Source organism: Malania oleifera, chromosome 1 (genome assembly GCF_029873635.1).
Source record: "Malania oleifera isolate guangnan ecotype guangnan chromosome 1, ASM2987363v1, whole genome shotgun sequence".
Taxonomy (NCBI): Eukaryota; Viridiplantae; Streptophyta; class Magnoliopsida; order Santalales; family Ximeniaceae; genus Malania; species Malania oleifera.
Genome location: NC_080417.1, coordinates 31,541,953 through 31,563,838, shown reverse-complemented (window position 1 = coordinate 31,563,838; position 21,886 = coordinate 31,541,953). Strand labels below are relative to the sequence as shown.

The 21,886-nt window shown below is 36.8% G+C and overlaps 1 protein-coding gene across 4 annotated transcripts; it reads left to right on the top strand.

Annotated features, from left to right (window-relative positions):
* The first annotated feature begins 549 nt into the window (after positions 1–549).
* On the top strand, positions 550–21,277 carry LOC131149249 (uncharacterized). 4 transcript variants are annotated; one of them, XM_058099569.1, is made up of 16 exons: positions 550–941; positions 1,106–1,267; positions 1,964–2,143; positions 2,353–2,410; positions 4,856–4,906; positions 6,782–6,864; positions 7,329–7,416; positions 7,923–7,964; positions 8,062–8,136; positions 8,294–8,362; positions 10,046–10,161; positions 18,562–18,674; positions 19,380–19,459; positions 19,755–19,875; positions 20,579–20,645; positions 20,768–21,277. In XM_058099569.1, the coding sequence occupies exons 1-16, from the start codon at positions 673–675 to the stop codon at positions 20,901–20,903; spliced, it is 1,710 nt and encodes a 569-aa protein (XP_057955552.1). In that variant the 5' UTR covers positions 550–672; the 3' UTR covers positions 20,904–21,277. The 4 variants fall into 4 exon arrangements, 2 of the variants coding, with proteins under 2 accessions (XP_057955552.1, XP_057955635.1); XR_009135207.1 differs by lacking the exon at positions 20,579–20,645 and having other exon boundaries at positions 19,380–19,463; positions 20,768–20,894; XR_009135206.1 differs by lacking the exon at positions 20,768–21,277 and having other exon boundaries at positions 19,380–19,463; positions 20,579–20,643.
* The last annotated feature ends 609 nt before the right edge of the window (positions 21,278–21,886 follow it).

The window sequence follows — 21,886 nt, the reverse complement described above, 5'->3', positions numbered from 1 at the left end:
ACTATCTTACTATCTTTTTTAGAGATCAGTACTCTTTAAACTTTAAATGATATATTTTCTTTCTGATAATATTATAGTCTCGTGGAGTAAAGTTTACAAGAAATAAGAAGGAATTAAAGAAATATTTCAGTTGACTAGAGTTTCGATAACATATTATGAAATATTTAGAAAAATAAATAGAGGTGCGATAAAAATTTATATGATTCGACTATACCTATTTCACGGACAGAGATCAAAACTTTACTATTTCAAGAGAAATTATATGATAATTTAAAGTTAGACTTATACAAAATATTCTCGATCTTGTACAAAATAACTTACTTTCCCTTTATCTCTTATCTTTATAATATGTCCACTTTTTTAAATATTTTTATGTACCTTATAAAATGAGAGGAAGAGGGTATTATATCGTGCTGGCTTAAAAAATAGAGTAGAAGATGTTGAAAGATGAAAGGGTGACATTAATATTTTTCACGTACAAGATTATTGTTTTTTTTTTAAAATAATTTTCTTATACTATCTTTCCCCATTTCCCGAATCAGACAAGACGATACGAGTCATCCGATAAACTCAAAAGTCGGTGAGGAGTGAGGATCACGCGCAGGCTTTGCGACGAGCCAGCGAAACCACTGCAAGCTCAACAGCCGGCGCGAGAGTGAGCGAGAGAGAGGAATGTGGCGAAGGAGCTGTTGTACCAGCAGCAACAGTGCCTGTGTTGCCACACGCACCTTGAAGGAGAAGAAATGGGACGCTTTGGTGATCGGCGGTGGTCACAACGGCCTAACGGCCGCCGCCTACTTGGCCCGCTCCGGCCTCTCTGTGGCCGTCCTGGAGCGCCGTCACGTCATCGGTGGCGCGGCCGTCACTGAAGAACTCATTCCTGGCTTCAAGTTCTCCCGCTGTAGCTACCTCCAGAGCCTCCTTCGCCCTTCTGTCATCAGGTTCCTATCATTTAATCTTGTTTTCTAACACTTTCTTTTCACTCGAGAGCAAAGAAAAGAAAATGTCGGGAAAATGCCCGAGAAAGGAAGCCGTTTTTCTGTTGATGTTTGAATGTTTCTGTTTGTTGCTTTATGTTTTCTTTTCGTTGTTTTTATATTCACAGGGAGCTAGAATTAGCGAGGCATGGATTAAAGTTGCTCAAGAGGAATCCTTCATCATTTACGCCTTGTCTCGATGGACGTCATCTGCTTCTAGGGCCTGATAAAGACCTTACTTGTTCCGAGATTTCAAAGTTCTCTAAACTCGACGCCGATGCTTATCCCAGGTGCTATTGTTCGGAAGAGAGCTTTAACTGTTCATTCTATATCTCAATCTTCTTTGACAATTTCATTCCATCCATGGGAATTGAAAGGCATGTTTATTGCATAGCTAGCAACAATTGATCGAGACGTCTAAATTTTCTGCCGATAGCAATTATGTTGGCATTTCGCCGAGTAGTAGTACACTCTGATCAGAAGCCAAAACCAACTTATTCGGGCTAAATGCATTAGATGGTCTTTCGTTTGCTTTGGATGTCTTAACTTTGTGATATGGTGATCAAGATTTTTGTTTGTTGAATAAACATATTTAGATTTGAGGCCTACTTGATCTTGATGCTTCCTGAAGCATGAATGACAGAACATTAGCAATTACTGGCAGAAATAAATAATTGTCAATTTGCATAGCTAGTTTCTAATAGCGAGCGTTCTAGTACAGGGTACAACATTTTTTTTCCAGCTATTTTAAAGGTTCCATTATATGCTCTACTTAGCTTCAAACTCTGTATCTATTTGAATGATTGACCTTCAGAAAATAAGCTCAATGATGTGTTGAATCCTCAGTTCAAAATTATTAGATAGGAGCTTTGAGATTTCCAACCAAATGCCATGACATCTTTAAGGTTCCTTAATCTTTATTTTGTTATGTGGGATTTTTATTTCTTTGCTTATTAGTCTAAAATGTGCTGCTTCCTGATGTATAGATATGAGAATCAGCTTGAGAACTTTTGTAAATTCATGGACTCACTTTTGGATTCACCTCCTCCTGAAATATTGCAAGACATTTATTCATTTAGTGATCGGCTAATGAATAAATTACAGAGATCAGCTTATTGGGCTCATTGTCTGCGACAAGCTTTCTCCTTGGGGCAGAAAGACATGGTGTAAGTTTTCTTATTCTTTCCTACCCCAAAATTAAGCCCTTTCCATGTTAGCATGTCAATGTTTTGTTTTTTAAATTGTTATGATAAACAGAAAGTGTACAAAATTTAATCATTTGCTAGAGTCAAGTCCATGTTAAATAGCTATGGGAACTTATGATTCTTCAGCTGTGGTATTAACTGTTGTTAATAGTTATTGATGATCTTGGCAGGGACTTTATGGACCTTCTATTTTCCCCAGCATCGAAGGTTTTGAATAACTGGTTTGAGGTGGTTATGAAATCTTGACTGTTTGTGATTTATTTGTATCATTTTTAAAATCCATTTACTTTATGTGCTATATCAACAATTTCAGGATGGTATCCTATTATCATCTATGAAAAAAAAAAGATTCAAAGAGTTTTTTTTTTATAAATTATTTAATTATTTTTACAAAGAAAGCACACTTTTCACTAATGTACTCATAGATTTCACTATAGTTTTTTTTCTTGTGATGCTCATCCATATTAATATATCCCATTCCTTATTCAGTTATTGAGTTGCACTCCTTTATGTAAAATATGCCTTTTGACAGTCAAATTAAGTACACATCACTCGAAATATCTTTTCATCTAGCCCATCACCTTGTAACGTTATGTGGAAGTTCCTTAAGATCCTTTCTTTTGGCGAAATTTTGAACTAATTCTGGATGATCCCTTAGTCTTGAGTATTTCCTATAATCGTATCTAATTTATCTTTCATTTCTATTCACTATTCTTGTTGCCCCCTTTCATCCTTTCTAGTCTTTCCACTTTCTCGCTAACATTCTCAGTTCGTGATTTATAAGTGCATGTCAATTTAGTTCATAGCAATTTTTTTTTGCAATAAAAAATGGTAGCTTTCATGACTGAAGTAGAATATTTTCCATTGGATAATAGTTGTATATTAACCAGACAAACACAGTACTCTGGCAGCACCTATTTGTTTAATACACTCTATTTGATTCCATGAACAATCCCCTCTGCTGTCTTCTCCTTCTTTAAAATGTTTAAACCAAGGCACACAAATGCTTATCTCTAGACTTTAGCTTTGTTGTCTCCTATTTTCAACGTAACTTTCCTTAGTGTTTACTCTTATTATCATTTTTTTTTTTTTTGGAAACTCACATTCCAGTACATGCAGGTACTTAGATTTTGATTTCAACTGAAATTTTGAAGCTTCAAAAGTACAAAAATATTGATTTCGATGTCAGTTTTGATTTAATTTCTAGAAAATTATAGAAATCAGTGATAAAGTGTGGAATTATTCTATGAAACTTCATAAATGATTAATAGACACGTAATGCCTGTTTTAAAGCTAATGTATTATAAATTAAATAGTTCAATGGCAGGTATGCTATGTATGGGGTGCAGTAGCTAAAATTAATATTTGTATTAAATATATTTGGTTAATATGAATGAAATTTGTAAATCAATCAAATGTTATTTGCTAGACAAATAAAGATAATTTAAACATAAATGGTTAATTTTCATATAAATTTTAAAAGCCCTTGTGATTATCTTTGGTTTCAATAAATAAAATGTGATAAGAAATAAATTTCAGTTTGAACACAAGGAAATTTCATTGTTAAAATTTTGACAAGTTTCTAAAATTTTGAGATTTCTATTAATTTTGGATGATTCGTTGAAATTTTGATAGAAATTTTTTAAGATGAAAATCAACTACCATTTCAATTTTAAGGGTGAGAGAAAGCGGAAATTTTAACAATTTTGTGGAAACTTAAGATCATGCATGCATGTATAATTTTTTTATATATCCAAAATTTTTTTGAAAGGGTCTGTTTGTGATTCACTCTTGGCATAGAGATCATTTTCCTTGGGGTGACATATACTAATGTTACTGTGGTTCTTTGGTCCTTGTTAATGAAAATACCATACATGGTGGTAACTGTTGGAACTTTGTGGTAGGTCTTGTGAGGCAGGAAAAAAACGGATGAAACATGCATTCCTTTGTTTTATTTTATTTTAATTGTTAAAAAAAACACCTAGTGCACTAGACTTTTAGACTATACAAGGGTTTGGGGTGGGTATGATATATGTACTGTTTCCTCCACATTTTTAGAGGCTGTTTTGGTGACTTGAATGTATGACTTTTCAAATTTAAGTGTAAATGCTTACCATTACCATTTGGGTCAAGTGTTTGATAATCGTTAGTTCATATTGTAAGTCTTGGCATAGCATTACACATTTGCAAGCAAAAGGTGTTAATTGGACTAGTGATATCATGGGGAAAAATTTGCACGTAGAATTGCTATTGAAGTGCTAATTTTATGAAGAATGAAATAGCTCCCATATCTGTTGGTTGGATTTGTACATATATTGGTTGGATCTGTACATGTATTAGTTTTAAAAGACTTGTTCCAACTGATATTTAATCAAGTAGATGATGTTTATTGACACACGGGGTAGTCCAATGGTAAAGGCGAGCTCTGGATGAGCTGTCAAATCGGATGCCCTGGGTCTGATTCTTCAGAGGATCAAACCTGTATTTTAGTGCACAGCCGTGGCACAGGAAGAAAAGGGGGGGTGCGTGGTTGTCCCAGACGTAGCTGCTCAATTTTTGGGCAGAACCCTCTGTTATTAAAAAACTGTTTATTGACATACTTGGATTGAAACCTTTAGAAGTTTAAATGGTGTTGGCTTATTGATTTCCTGTCACTGAGATTGATGTTTGCAGACAGATGTTCTCAAAGCAACTCTTGCAACAGATGCTGTGATTGGTACAATGGTAAGAAATACTTTGAACAGTGTGGAAATGTATTAGTTTCAACTTTCTGTATAAATAATTGTGTATGTAAGTACATATACGTAAGAATTGTAGCGCCCTGGTTCTGCATTAATGTTTTATGAATGTTGATTTGGTGAATCTGGTGACGGCTGGTCTTGTGGAGTTTCCATGATACCAAAATAAAATCAATGCTTATTAAATTAGAGGCTAGTAACAGTAGTATTTGCTCTATGTTTGTTGTCTTGGTTTTTTGAAATGGAACTGTTTCGTTTTCTTAATTTCATCTGTTTTTCTTGCAGTGCAAAGGAACTGCATGAAAGTTATGGAGTGTGCAAACCATTTTCTTTATTCTTATTTAGATTTTCCTCTCATTATATTTTATCCTACTCCCCCCTTTTATTTTATTTCCCTTGTCCAAGAATTAGATAATTATTATTATTATTATTATTTAAAAAACCTCAAGCATCCATTGCACAAATGTCCTGGGGAGTCTTGTTCTGTCCAGCATTTGTGTCCATAGAATGAGTCTTTGAGAGTTTGAAATTGACAATTCATGTAATTAACCCATGTCTAATGGGTAAAGTATTAGATTTGATTGGAGAACAATACAAGTGGTTGGTCTGTTTGAATGTGGAGCTAGGCCTTTTAATGATTAGGTCTGTTGTAAGTTTGGGAATCTAAATGGTTTACTTGTAGAAATCTGTTTTACAGTTTTACTCTTTAACATTTATTCAATAAATGAAATTTAATATCTAAAATTTTTTCTCTTTCTTTGAATGGAATCTGTTTCCCTCTTTTTGGAGGGAACAGGTGCACTGTAATGTTTGTTTTCCCGTAATGTGAAATATTGATTAAAATTCTGATTAAAGTTCTTGATATGTATGCATACATATATATATATATATATATTTTGGGGTGAGCCATGGCTGCCATGTGACCACTTACTCTACCTACACTTCTATATTTCTTTGCTCTAGTATTGTTTTTTGATTGCTTTTGCTATTTTGGTTTATGAGAATCATAATTGGTTCTTTGCTTACTTCTTTTTTAACATACTTTTACTGGTTTATGAATCTATGATAAAACTAGTCACAATATTGTGGCTTACTTCTTTTTTAGCATACTTTTATTGATTTATGAATCTATGATAAAACCAGTCACAATATTGTGTCTAAGTGGCAACCTGCCAATGCTTCCATGCTTCAATGGTAAAAATGATATTCGGTCTGATAATTATTCATTACCCTTATAATGGTAAAAAAATAGAAATTTTCTTGTTATAATTTACCTTACTATAATGTTGTGATAAGAAATTACTAAAATTTTTTGCCTATTGTCTGTGCACTGGAAGGCGCTTTTTGTCAGTGTACCAGTCTGCAATAGATACAGGGTGTTTTTTCTGTAGCTGACGGTTGTGCAGCTTTTATGCATTCTGAAAGCTTGTCTCTCTCTTCTATCTCTCTCTCTCTCTCTCTCTCTCTCTCTCTCACACACACACACACACAGACCAGCAGACGCACGCATGCAAGATTGAATCAGTGATGTTGCGTCTCATCTTAACTTTATTAGTCATTTACTGCTCCTCAATGCTTTGTTTTTTAGGCTATAATAAAAACTGTGTCAGAAGTGGATAATTTGCATCTGCTTCAACTCATTGCTCACCAACAATTGCTTGAGAATTTTGTTCCTCATTTCTATTTACAAAAATTGCAGCAAGCATTACCAGCAGTTGCCTATAAAAGAAATGTTACACATGGACAATTGAATTTGGGCATCTGGGGCAGGACTTTTTAAGGACGGGATTTTATTAAATATTGGACATGTTCTGCTAATATTTAAGTATTAATAAATCAATTCGTCAATTTTATCTTGTAGGCTAGTGTCCACACGTCGGGGAGTGGATATGTTCTGCTACACCATGTGATGGGAGAAACTGATGGGGATCGTGGTATTTGGTCGTATGTATTCAGTTGTTGAATTTCTATGGACAATATATTCCTTTTTTTTATTACAGGGATGACAAGTTACGAAATGCATATTTTAAATTTATCTTTGCCTTGTAAAGTCTCCTGTTCAAAAGAAATTTGGAAATCATCGTAGCAGAACTTCTAGCCTTGGACCAGTTTACCAGTAACCACCCTTTTCTTTTCATGTAGGAAATATTAAGGAATGACATATAGTGGGGACCTATCATGATTCTTGTTTTATCTTTGTTGGCAGAGAAAAAAATTGGATAGCGTGTAAACTATGAAGCAGTACTAATCAGAATTTAGCCTGTATTCTTAATTTAAAATAGGCCATGGTTTTAAATGTTTTACTTGGCCTCCTTATTCCAGTTACAGATGACACTGGTTTCTTGAATGATTCACTATCCAGTATCTATTGGAAATAGTTAAGATTAATGAGTGATGTTCCCCTGTAGGTATGTTGAAGGTGGGATGGGTTCAGTATCTTTGGCTATTTCCAATGCTGCTAGTGAAGCTGGGGCCAATATTGTAACAAATGCAGAGGTATTTTCATTGAGATTCTCTCTGTTTGCCGTTTTACTAGCTTTTCCTTATTAAGAAGCAAATCTATTGCATTTGCATCAATATTTCGTTTTCGTCACCTTTAAAATGTTACTGTTGATTTTAGAGTTTGCTTGAAATTCTGGAAGGATTTTTTTTGGAAAATGTTCATATCAGTTGAGATTACGGAATACGTTGCAATTGACAGTACATCCCGTCATATTGAATATTTTGTCAAGCCTAAAGTGAATTTGTGATTTAGGCATCCCAAAGCGTCATGCTTCTAGTGGTCTACTTATGATCTTGGGTGCCTAGATCTTATATGTTGTTAGTGACTGCCACAGAGCTCGTGAAATTGAGCCATCGAACTGTTCACATATTTGGAACTGTTATGAAGTGTTTTTGTCCAACACATGATTGGATTTCAGTTTTTAATTTGATCAACTGTTTGTGTTGGTAGTTTCTGGCCTTTTTCCTCGATGACATCAAACAATTATTGTTTTGTTTAGGTTTCACAGTTGATGATTGAGAACTTTGGAACTGTTAATGGGGTTAGTTCAACTTCTTGGATTACGTCAATCATGAGGTTTTTCAATCTAACTTAGATCAAACTAATTAGATATTGGGAACATGACTGGAGTTGTTTAGGTATTGCTGGCTGATGGGACATGGGTGCATTCTTCGGTTGTTTTGTCAAATGCAACCCCTTATAGAACTTTCATGGTAAATCGTTTACTGTCCTGATATTTTTCAATTAGCTTAAAGAACCACAGAAAAATATTGATATGATAATGAGAAGGTATATAGGTCAGGATTTTTTTTGGCTTGCTGTTATTTTTGGCTCATTATTTTGATAATTAGTGATGTTTTCATGAATCAGGAGCTGGTGCCTGAGAGTGCTCTTCCTGATGATTTTCTTCGTGCTATTAAGCACTCTGACTATGGATCTGTAAGCCCCTCACATTGGATAACTTTTTATTTTCATATAACTGTGTGTCAGCTATTTGTTTCAATTAACATGCAATATGTTGCTTGTATGAATAGAATGTGACAGCTTCATCTGTATATTGACTATTGATTTAATCATTTATTTACAATGGTAGGAGAAAGGATGTGGGAATGTGGTTGTATTTAACAAATTGTTTTATTTTTGTTCCCTGGATGACTTTATGGTGCTTGGACATTCTGTACCATTCATTAGGGAGAACAGTTATACGATTTACTCTAATAAATTGATCAATCAACCTGAATAGAAGATAAGAAAATGATTCCAAAAAAATGTGGTTATGTTATGAACATGATATTCTGAAGCATGTGCAAGCCATATTTCTTTTACTTCTCTCTGGATGCAAACACAATGTTATCTTTTTAAAATGGTGCGATTGGAATGCTGGAAACTCATTAGCTGCTACAACTTTGGGGGGAAAGCAGCAATTTCTGTAATGTTTTGGCTATGTCCTGTAATTCACATTGACAAAAACGAGTACAAACTACAAAGACAGGATAAAAGTCGCAATTGGCAGCATTCATGTATGTTCTCTTTGGCTACCTGACCGTTCTGTAATTTCCGGCACTCTATGGGCTTGCGGCTTGTAAGGTTGCCTTCCTACTTCCTACTCTTCATTGCTCCTAGTTTTTTAAATCCATGTTTATATTCAGAAAAAAGAAAAGAAAAAGGGTTTACCTTACACTAGCAAGAACAATGAATTATGTTATTTAAGTCTTCAAATTTCTAATCTTCAACTATGGCCCCTCTGCACTGGAGTTCTTTTTTTCAAAAGTGAATTCAACTTTCTTTAACCAGTGTTACTTTGTTGTTCATGTGAGGTCTCTAATAGATGATTTTCCCACTTCAATTAAAAAAAAAAAGAAAACGAAAAAGAAACAGTGCCTTCTGTTTCTCAGATACCACTGCGAATCTTTGAGCATTGCTCTGTTTCTAACTTGAGTTGGTTATAAATAGACATTTGAAGAATAATGGACAATGGAAACATATTTAAGTAGAACCACGAGATCTTATAAGGTTCATTATAATTTCCTAGCATGGAAATAATTACTAGTTTTTGGGGCTTCATGAGTTTTTCTGATCATTTCTAGCCAATAGTAGATGCAAATAATGCAGCAAGAGTTTTTATACTAAACACAGACCCTTGTTGTGTTCCCACTAGATTAACTGCTTTTTCTTTTTAAAAAAAAATTAGTAGAGTTGAAAACATCTGTTCATCTGTAGTCATCTATTTTTCATGTCCGGAATTCAATGTTTTAATTCTCTAGTTCCTATTGAATTGTCATCACTATTAAAGAGGATGCCATTATAGGATTACTGAATAGCAAATCCAAAAGCATCATTTTCAGTTTAATCTAGAAAAGTTTAAGTTCAGTTGGTTTTGGTTTATATGGAAACTAGATGGAAGTTTTGTACACTAATTTGTAAATTTTATGAACATTTATGTTGTTTATAACCTTGCTGTTGCTGTCATCATGACCCATACTTGTTCAAAATTACCAAATGAGATCAGGAAACAGAAGTTGCAAGCTCCACATAGTGAATTAGTAATTATGCCGGACTAGTTTCTGGTTCTGGAGGTTGCGTAGATTAATCTTTGTACATGACTATCATCTCCTGAAACAGGGAACTACAAAAATTAACCTAGCGGTTGACAAATTGCCACAGTTTCAGTGCTGCAAGTTTAGTCATCCTGAGGCAGGTCCTCAGCATATGGGTACCATTCACATTGGTTCTGAGAGGTATGTTTTTAGTTTAGTGCTACTTTAGCAAGGATCTGTGAGTTTTCCTGGTCTGAATATCCTGACAAGCTTGAAAAAAGGGTGAAAAAGCTACACTTTTTCTTGGGAAAAAAAAATTTGTTTTAAGATTGCACTATGAGCCAAGTGCAAATTAAATGCAGTGCTGCATCAAGTTGAAGTGCAAAGAAAATTCTGATAATTCTCCTTCCTGTTATTTTTCAAGTCTAGTGAAACAGCTTGGTAAAACTTGCATAACTGATTTAAAAAATTCAGTGCAAAACTGCAAGAAAAATTTTCTGCATATGTTTTAAATGCTTTTCCCCCAGACCAGGTCATATAAATGGTTTCAAGATGCTGGTCAAAAGATCTTGGATATAGGAGAAGTATGCATCTTCTGACTAGGTGGATAAAAGTTCTTAAAACTTGTACTGCAGCATCATGCATATTAGAATTGCTTTGGAAAAATTGCAGGGATGAGGCTGTGTTGATGATGAGTGATGACCATAGTGATGGCATAGTTAGGTGGTTGTAGTGGTACGGTCAGTAGGACACTTATTCACATTTTTAATACATAAGACCATGATATTTTACATCACCAGCTTGTGTAATCTAATGCAGTTTATAAAAAATCAGAGTGCATTTTCTTGGAGCTCTGAACTGTTTAATTGTATATTTAATAATAGAACAGAAACTCCAAATTCTGAATTATCCTGATACTCTCAGAAGTTAACTATTTCTGACTAGCATTAATTTTTTCCACACACAGCCGGTCCCAAGCCCGGGTAAAAGAGGAGTGTTGCGTTAGGTAGCTGATAGCCAGCGTAAAATTTGTCAGATCACTATGATATGAATCCTTACCGAATATTTGCTAGGGCGTCCCTTATGAGCGATGTGTTGCACTTGTACCACCTGAGTGTAGCAAAAAGTGGGCAGGGGTGGGCTAGGTTGTCACCCCGAAGCAACGCGCGGTGTCGGTGCCAGGGTACGATGTCAAATATACGAGGATTTTTGCATCATTCTGGATGTAGGCAGGTAAAGAAGTTAGTTAGGAAACTAGGGTTAGATTAACAACTTGGAATATAGGGACACTTACGGGTAAAAGCATTGAAATTGTGGACACAATGATTAGAAGAAGAATTAATATAATTTGCCTTTAAGAAACTAAGTGAGTGGGAGAGAAAGCTAGAGAAATTGATAAATCAAGATTTAAACTTTGGTACACTAGAAAAGAAAAACATAAGAATGAAGTAGGAATTATTATAGATAAAAACTTAAAAGATAGCGTTGTCGATGTAAAAAGAGCAGGAGATAGAATTATAAAAATCAAGATGTTGTTAGGACAAGAGATAATAAATATCATTAGTGCTTATGCTCCTCAAGTCGGCTTAGTAGAAAATCTTAAGAAATAATTTTGGGAAGGTATGGATAGCATTATACAAGCCATACGAGGGACTGAGAAAATATTTATAGGAGGAGATTTGAATGGACATGTTGGAAGGGATAATAAAAGGTATGAGAGGATACATAAACGATATGGATTTGGAGATAAAAATGAGTCTGAGGAGATAATCTTAGACTTTGCTATGTCATGATTTTAGTATAATGAATACTTGCTTTAAGAAGAGAAAAGAACAGTAATAACCTTTAAAAGTGAACAAAATAGAAGTCAAATAGGTTTTTTTTTTTTTCTTTACCTGGGAGGGTAGATCGTTTATCATGCAAGGATTGTAAAGTTATTTTAGGTGAAAGCCTAACCACACAACATAGAGTCTTAGTATTCGATATATAAATACTAAAAAAATGGAAGAAAAAGGATAAAATAAACTAGTCTAAGAGAAGTAGGTGGCGGAACCTAAAGGGAGAAAATATAATAAAATTTAAAGATAAAATGATCAAAGATGGCTATTGGACTATAGAGGATGGGATAGATGCAAATACTCTTTGGAGTAGATTAGCTAGCTCTATTAAAAAGATAGCAAAAGAGATCTTAGGTGAATCAAGGGGAAGATTCTCGAATAGCAAAGAAAGTTGGTAGTGGGATAAAGATATCTAAAAAGTTGTAAAGATAAAAAGAATTTGGTATAAAATGTGGCAAAATTATAGAAACGGGGATAACTTTAAAAAGTATAAGGTGGCGAGAAAAGATGTAAAAAAGGCCGTTAGTGAAGCTAAATACATATCATTTAATAGTTTGTATGATCGATTAGATACAAAAGAAGGGGAAAGAGATATATTTAAACTTGCTAAAGTTAAAGAAAGGAAGAGTAAGGACATAGGAAATGTAAAATGTATAAAAAGTGAGGATGATATTGTCTTGGTTAAGGACGAAGACATTAAAGAAAGATGACAAAGTTACTTTAGTAAGTTATTTAATGAAAACCAAATGGAAGGTTTAAACTTAGATTTGACAAATGAGGAAAAGATTAAAAATATGAAATTTATTCACAAAATTAGAGTTAACGAAATTAAGTTTGCACTAAAAAAGATGAAAAATGAGAAAGTTATAGGACCGGATAATATCCCAATTGAAGTTCGGAAATGCTTAGGTGATAACAGAATTATATGGTTAACTAATTTATTTAATAAAATTATAAAAGCTAAGAAATGTTTGATGAATGGAGGAAAAACACTTTAATACCTATGTACAAAAATAAAGAAGATATTCAAAATTGTAGTAACTATTCTGGACTTAAACTTATGAGTCATACGATAAAATTATGGGAAAGGGTAGTTGAACAAAGATTAAGGTTAGAAATGAAGGTTGCAGAAAATTAATTTGGTTTTATGCCTAGGAGATCTACCACAGAAGTTACATATCTTTTAAGAAGTTTAATGGAAAAGCTTAAGGGGAAAAAGAGGGACTTGCATATGGTATTTATTGACTTAAAGAAAGCATATGATAGGATACTAGGGAAGTTCTATGGTGGGTTTTAGAAAAAAAGATGGTGTATGTAGTAGGTATACTAATGTCATTAAGGATATGTACGATGGGGTAATGACTAGTGTAAGGATTATAAATGGAGAAACTAGAAAATTTTCAATCACCATAGGTGTACATCAAGGATCTGCTTTGAGCCATTATCTTTTTGTTTTAGTGATGGACCAATTGACTAAGAGTATTCAAAAGGAGGTTCCATGGTATATGTTGTTTGCAGATGATATTGTGTTAATTGATGAAATTAGGGAAGAAGTAGAGACTGAGTTAGAATTATGGAGAGAAACTTTGGAAACTAGAGGCTTTAGGATAAGTAGAAATAAGACAGAATATATGAAATGTAATTTCAGTAATGGTAGGAGGAATATTGGAGACAAAGTTAAACTTGATGATGAAGAAATAAATAGTACTTGTAGATTTCGATACCTTGGATCTATTATGCAAGCTGAAGGAGAAATTGAAGATGATATGCACAGAGTTAAAGCAAGTTGGGTAAAATGAAGAAGTGCTTCAAGTGTGTTTTGTGATCATAGAATACCCTTAAAATTAAAAGGGAAGTTTTATAGGACATCTAAAAGACTAGCTATGCTATATGGATTAGAATGTTGGGCGACAAAGAAACAGAATATCCAAAATGTAAAAATTGCCAAGATGAGGATGCTTAGATGGATGAGTGATATAATACTGAAAGATAAATTAAGGAATGAGCATATTCGTGATAAGTTGGGTGTAGTTCCTATAGAAGATAATATAAGGGAGGGACGACTCAAATGGTATTGACACTTGCAACATAGGCCACATAATGCGCTAGTGAGGAAGAGAGTTAGTTACTGTGGGGGGGCAATAGAAGGGGTAGGGGTAGACTTAAAATAACTTAGAAAGAGATAATGAATAAAGATTTAATATCCCTAAATCTGTCAAAAGGAATGATCTATGATCGAAAATTGGTGAAAAAGGATTCATATAGCCTATTGTGATTCAATGTTCTCCTACAAGCACCCGGTTCAAATACCGATTGTTGTGACAAGCAACTAGAACCTGAAACGACTTGCTGATGTTCGCGGATGCGCAGCGGAAGCATACTCTCACTCACTCATGAATCAAATAAACAACTAATGCAAGCACTCAATGATGAACTATACGAACCTAGCAATCACTCAATCAATGAGAATCAATGAAAGCAACAATCAAAATACAAGAATTTACGTGGTTCGGCAAATTGCCTACATTCACGGGGAGCAGCAACTATTTTCACTATCAATGACGAAGCTTACAAGCTTAATCCCATCTAGGATTACATAATAATGTTTATATAACTATCTAATGCGTGCAGAAGATCTATAGTTGATCTAAAACAATTCTGTAGCAATCCCCTGAAGGAAATCCCTCCGATTAGCCCAATCTACTGATCTCGAATTTGAAAATCCGTTACTTGCGCCGACTGAACCGTCGACGATTTGGAGCAGAAAGAAACACCTCGCAGCTACTGCTTGAAACCGTTGACGGTTACACCCCAAACCGTCTATGGTTTGCCCTCCATGGCTGCACCTTGCATCTCTCTCTTAGTCCCTCGATTCACGATGCTTTCTTTTGGTACATGTGTTCCACTCAGAATATGAGCCAAATTCCCAACAATCTCCACCTTCATGAATATTAACCAGTTAGGAGAAATCTAAAAGCATAATCCCCTCACTGCTCCACCCGATTTAGTAGATTGAGACCCGCCTCCCCTCTAACACCTGGAGACGTAAGCCAAGTCCAAGCCACGCTTGAACTTGACCATGGTAACAGGAACTCCACCTAGCTGAACATTCAGCTCCTTGAACGATCCTTTAAACCATAATGCTACCTTGGCACCCTCAGTTTCTGCCAAGAACTTTGATCCAGTTGTAACTAGCGCACCCTAAGACTGTATCCTAGACTCCCAACAATTAGGCCTTCCCACAATATACTCCATTGCAAGCCTCCTGTCATCCAAGTCCCCTGTGTAATCCCCATCTACGAACCTCACAGCTAACGGAACCCTCTATTGCCCACCGAACTACCCAACTGCACTGGCGTAGGAAACTTTTGACACGACCTAAACATCACTGTTCGTCCCCGAGTACTAAGCGATAGACTGGTTACTTGAATTTGTCAACAGTGTACCGATGATCGGTTAGCATTAACCATGCTAAACCTCACCAATACCTAATCCCCAAGACCACCTTGAGATAACCACAATCTCCATGTAGTTTTGTCCACACAGCCGCCCTGAGATAACACCAATCTCCTCGCAGCTATGACTACAAAGTCATCTCAAGATAATCGCAATCTCTCTATAACCTTACTCTTGCGAATGTCCAACCCAAGAACACTCTTGGCAGCACTTAGCACCTTATGTCAACTTCCTTTCTCAACAAAGTCCCTGACTGATTTACCTTAGTCGAAACCTTCTCAACAATCGGCACGTCACTCCCACAAAACAACATAATACTTGCCCACTTGCAACCGATCTCCCTCTGTTCCCCTGGGAGCACCACTAACCCCCCATGTCTGATTCTTATACAGTATCTCCATCTTCTTCACCATGGCACCTATCCACATACCCGTCTCCTGACCGTGCACTGTCTCCTGAAAGGTAGTAGGATCCTTCCTGGTAGTAATGGTTGCATAAGACATCAAATTATACTTGGGCGGTGACGTGATTGTGCCTCTGAGCCCATTGTGATTCTGCTGGTCTTCCGAGCTTGAACTCTTTGCATCATGACCAATGTCATCTCTTCCCTAGGTCTGAAACTCCACCTGCATCACAATCTCCTTTCTGCTCCAGTTTGTCCTGTGATATTGCAAGTCTCCTGGGTTAGAACTCCCTGCACTTCTGCCCTGAGTCTCCAACTCCACCTGAACAACATGCTCATTGCTACTACTGCAACTTTTTGGCACCCGTTTCTCTTCATCTACCTGAGTATGTTGTCCCATGGTTTTAACCTAAAATCATGTCTTACCAATCGCCACCCTATTTGTCATTGGATCACCCAACTTGAACCCATCTTTCTTATATACCAGAAAGATGCACTGTCTGGACATAACACCAATCCTAGATCCCACCTCACTAGAAACGTGCATAGCTAGACCTTCAAAGTCTACCGCATAGCCAATCCAAGCCTCTCCTACAACTCTCTCATCTAATGATTCCTTTGGTAATCAATTAACCGAGAAACATGCCATACTCACTGACTACACCAAGAAGTCCCTTGCAAACCCCATACAACTTGCCTTGCTCACAAAACTTCTTAAACACCAATGTACTTAGAACCAATATCCAACCCGTGATGCTGCCCTCACCAGTTCCCAAACATCCATAACAATGTAGTTAAGAATGCCCACCGTTTTGTGTGTGGTTGTATTACACAAAACGGTATTACCTGACTCAGAACTCTTAGCTACAGCTCCACCTACAACTGTATTACCTTGTAGTGTATATATATTCTCTGTTATCCTCTGTCCCTTCATCACCATCAATACGCCATCACACACCATCATCGTTCCACCTTTGGACTTGTAACTATACCCGTTACAATCCAAAGCATTCAATGATATCACGTTCTTCCGTAGATCAGGGACATGCCTTACCCCACACAACGTCCTTACCACACCATTATACATCTTGATATTCCCCATTCCGAAAACTTTGCAAACCGCATCGTTTCCTATCAAAACGGAACCAGGACTCACCAATCTGTAAGTTATGAACCAGGCTTTGTTGGGCGTCATGTGGAAAAAACATCCCGAGTCTAGGATCCAAGAACCCGTGAGGCATTCTGAACCAGATGAAACAGGAAAGCATCACACAATCACTGCTCCCCGAGTCCACTTCTTCCACTACATTCGCAAATTTTGAAGAACCCTCTTGAGCTTTTGTCTTCCCCTTCTCCCACTCCAGACATTCCGGTTTTATGTGCCCTAGTTTCTTGCACTTAAAACAACGAACATCCTTCCTCCTCTTGGATTGAGTTTTATTACTACTCAATCCGCTCCAGGATTTGCCTCTCCCATGATCTTGATTACCCTTCGCCACGAGCCCTTCATCATGTGAACCCTCATCGCTAGCCTTTTTCCTTTGGTGGAACCCCAACAATGCGCTCATGATGGCCTCCAAGTACAAGGTTTCTTTCCCCCAAGTCAGCGTCTTAACCAGATTCTGGTATGTAGGCGACGTAGGTTGGGAATTCAGCAGCATCAACGCTTTGTCCTCTTCCTCGAACTTCACATCAACTCGCCCCAGATTATCAATGATCTTATTAAATGTGTTGATGTGTTGAGTCAAGTCCGAACCCTTTGCCATCTTAAGCCAATAAAGTTTTTTCTTAAGACACAACTTGTTCGTCAATGACTTGGACATGTACTGGTGCTCTAATCTCAGTCAAACCGCTGCCGGGGAGTCCTCATCCATGACGTGATACAACACATCATTGGCCAGACATAATTTGATAGTGGACACATTTTTTGCTTCTAGCTCCTTCCAACTTGCATCATCCATGCTTTCCAACTTCTTTTCGTATAGACCCTTCACCATCCCTTGCTTGACTAGCAAGTCCTTCACCCTCCTCTTCCACGGCCCGAAGTTCCCCGTTCCATCGAAATACCAACCTCGAACCTTGCAAAAGAAATCCCAGCCATTGAGAACTAATAGCTTTGATACCAATTGTTGTGATTCAATGCCCACCAATAAGCACCTGATTCAAATACCGATTGCTGTGACAAACAACTAGAACCTGAAACCGCTCGCGGATGCGCAGCAGAAGCACACTCTCACTCACTCATCAAACAAACAACTAAAGCACGCACTCGATGATGAACTATACAAACCTAGCAATCACTCGATCAATGAGAATCAATGAAAGTAACAATCAAAACATAAGAATTTACGTGGTTTGGCAATTTGCCTACGTCCACGGGAGCAGCAACTATTTTCACTATCAATGATGAAGCTTACAAGCTTAATCCCATCTAAGGGTTACATAATAATGTTTATAGAACAATCTAATACGTACAGAAGACCTATAGTTGATCTAAAACACTATTGTAGTAATCCCCCGGAGGAAATCCCTTCGATTAGCCCAATCTACTGATCTCGGATTCAAAAATCTGTTACTTGCGTCAACTGAAACACCTCGCAGCTACTGCCTGTAATCATCGACGGTTACACCCCAAACCGTCGACAGCTTGCCCTCCATGGCTGCACCCCGCATCTCTCTCTTGTTCCCTTGTCACGGTGCTTTCTCTTGGTACATGCGTTCCACTCGGAATATGAGCCACATCCCCAACATAGTCAACCCCACCTAGTGGGACTTAAGGCTTGGTTTTTTTGTTGTTATTTTTTATTTGATTCATTCCTATATTTCATGTAAATTTCATATTTTTAGATAGATATGAATTGAAGATGTTCCTATGCCTTTTGTGTCTATCTGTCACTTCTTTAGTATGGAGGAGATTGATTCAGCTTGCCAAGATGCTTTGAATGGGTTACCATCACGAAGACCAATTATTGAGATGACAATTCCTTCTGTATTGGACAAGACCATTTCCCCACCAGGTAGTCAAAGCCTGTCATCCTGACAATTTTGTAATATATATTCTCTCATGGCATTTAATATGACCTTTCATATAGTTTTTTGGGTATTTTATTCTTTTTAGCGGTATAAGAAAAGGAAATAGCCCACAAAAAGTGTAGCCTATTTAGAAACTTATAATTTATGTGCTTCCACTGCCTTTGGTTTGTTAGTTTTCATCTTCCATTGGCAACAGTTTCTTTTAGCAGTGATTGCTAGTCATATTCTCTTTGTTGTTACTAGTGTATGGTATTTTTGTTCTATGTGTGTGTTCTGCACCGGGGGAGGGGGCGGGGGAATTGGGTTCAGCACACGTCCTGGATACTTGAAACCCTTTCATATAGGTCAGCTGTATCTGTTTTTTGAAGTTGCCTTAAGATATTGTGGTGATTCAGACTTGCTTTAGATGGATTCTGCTGCCAGTTTTCAGAAGAAATTAACATTTTAACAAAACCAGATGTTTCTATTCTAAGGTCATTTGTGCTTTGTTCTTGTGCTTTTCCTTTCTCTTCTTATTTATTTGCTGATTTATGTTAACCACCTCCCCCACCCCCCACCCAAATCTCACCCATCACCCAATGGTTCACCGTAGCATTTATCCAACTCTATTGCGTTAGCATGTAGGGCACTACATATACGAGCATTCATTGTTGTGTTGTATTTCATTGAACGTTTCTGTTTCTTTGTAGGCAAGCATGTGATTAACCTGTTTATTCAGTACACCCCTTACAAACCCTCTGGAGGTAGCTGGGAGGATACTGCATATCGAGTGAGTAAGCCCTTAAAACTGAACTTGTATGTTCTTCTTCATGCTGAAGAAGTATTAGATCACTACACCTAAAAGCTTAAGCTCTTGGTGGTGGGCTGACAATGTTAATCAAGCTATCCAACAAGTGGTTTCTAACGCATAGTGGTCTTGTTGCAGCTAATTCTTTAAATGATTTGAACTTCTATTTTCTTGGTGAACTTATATTTTACTGAAGTAGAATTTATGTGGGCAGCTTGTCCTTTCTTTTTTCTTTTCTTGGGTATGGAATCTTTGATGATTGAAAATGGGCTTGTAGGAATCATTTGCAGAAAGATGTTTCAGCCTGATCGATGAATATGCCCCAGGCTTTAGTTCATCAATCATTGGCTACGACATGCTGGCTCCACCAGATCTTGAGAGGGAGTTTGGTCTCACAGGTATTACAAATTTCTCAGGGACTCTGAACGTGATGGTGAATTTATATAAAAAAATTGCAGGTGTAGTCTAAGTATTTGTTTAATCATGTGTTGAAGAATTATTAATTTTGGCATGAGCAAAGATAAATATAACTATGTTGTGAAATGCACATATTATTGTCAAATGAAGGAAGAAGTTTCCATTACTTGGACCAATTCCCTGGAAACAATGCTCAACCAGCTGATATTACCCAATTTATTCTTTTTTTTTATAGAAAAATCATTGAGATAGGACACAGATATAAAGTGGATGGTATCCTCCTGAACCAGAAGAGCAAGAAAATTAAAAAATTAAAAAAAAAAATGAAGAAGGAGAAGAAGAGAAGATAAGACATCAAGTCAGCTGTGTCAGCTGTATGAAAAAACATATCCCCCTAAGCAACGGGAGAAGAAAGCTCAAAAGAGAAATTTATTCCTGAGGACTCTTGCTAGAAGAATGGATATAAAAAATGAGTGGTTTTTCTTCTCTTTAAATGTTCAAGTTGTGGGATTTGTGTCGGTTTTTCTTCTTCCTTTTCCTTTAGAGAAGCTACTCATCTATAATCTAGCCCATGTGTGGAAGTCCAGCAGGTTGTTGGCTCTATAATGCTGCTAGTGCTAGTGTTTTATGGAAATAGGCTGTGCTTCTGTTCATAAGATTCTGTGGTTGAATCAATTGTGACAGGGGGGAATATCTTTCACGGTGCTATGGGATTGGATTCTCTCTTCCTCATGCGACCTGTAAAAGGATGGTAATTCTCACGACATGTAGATGTTATCCTGTGGTCGATAGACTGTTAGATATGCCATGATTTCCAACACTGATCATGTGTGGAACAATTTATTGTGTGATACTTTTCATTTCTGGAAGCAGGTCAAATTATAGAACACCACTGCAAGGGCTTTATTTGTGCGGGAGCGGTGCTCATCCAGGTGGTGGCGTGATGGGTGCGCCTGGACGCAACGCTGCTCAAGTGGTTCTGCAGGATCTTAAGAAGAAATTGAGCTGATTGGCATAGTTTTACAGGTCCTAAATTCAGTTCAACACCAGTTTTAAGTGCTTTTGTTGACTCTGCGTGTGCTGTTCCTCCAAAAAAGTTTGTGCCAAGGGATTGTGAAAATTCATCAGGAAGACATGCAGGCTACCGTTGGGCTGCCCAGTGGCCTGAGTTCCAATTGCTAGGCTGGCTTTCCGGGACAAACAAAATATGTTGGGGATGCCCCATTATTAGTCCACAAGGCATTTTAAGAAAGAACAGAACTGACTCGGCCTTGGCATGAAACATATTGGCCATGACCCTACATCTTATTTCTCTTCTTCTTTCCACTCTTAAACCAAACAATATAGATTTTATTTTTAATTTGATTTCATTTTGTCCTTCAATTTCGCTTTGAGAACCAAGCAGCAAGCCGATAGTGGAAGAACGAAAGCCGTGGATGTACTTGTGCCCTTTAGATTGAAAGGCTTTGCAAACTAAATGCCCAGGAGATGCTCAACCCTGCCATTGAATATATGCTTTAAAATTTCATTACGTCAAAGAGCCCAGCTACGCGCCTCTTCAGGAAAACTGTGCAAAGTAACATCGCCATTTTTTCAAGTGCATTCTTGGCCCACGTCCATCAGCCTGTTGGGCAAGTTGAGCTGAGTTAAAATTCCGAACTCCAGTTCCACCTATTATTCTCCGACGAATTTGAGTGTCTCAGAATAAAAAAAATATGATGTTGACTTAAAACCTAAGTCGATTTAATTTAAAACTTAAATTTGACATTAGATGCTAAACAGGAGGTTGATTGTTAAGCTCATTTACTTTTAAAACAAATTTAAGAAGCCATGAGTTAAATATGTTAAAAGAAATAAAAGTCGCACAGGCCTGTCAAACTCACATTTAGGTGACCTGTCAAACTCAAATTGAGCGAGGCTAGCTTAGGTTCTACACTTCCACTCATACTCGAATTTCAAGGTGTATGAGAATCATTCTGGTTTTCAGCAAAT

What these genes read in the sequence shown, in the direction of transcription:
- LOC131149249 (XM_058099569.1), top strand. Translation starts at nt 673, where the DNA reads ATGTGGCGAAGGAGCTGTTGTACCAGCAGCAACAGTGCCTGTGTTGCC. An exon ending in TTTTGAATAACTGGTTTGAG is followed by an intron (nt 2,411 to 4,855) that starts GTGGTTATGAAA and finishes TGATGTTTGCAG; the next exon opens with ACAGATGTTCTCAAAGCAAC. An exon ending in GAGGGAGTTTGGTCTCACAG is followed by an intron (nt 19,876 to 20,578) that starts GTATTACAAATT and finishes CAATTGTGACAG; the next exon opens with GGGGGAATATCTTTCACGGT.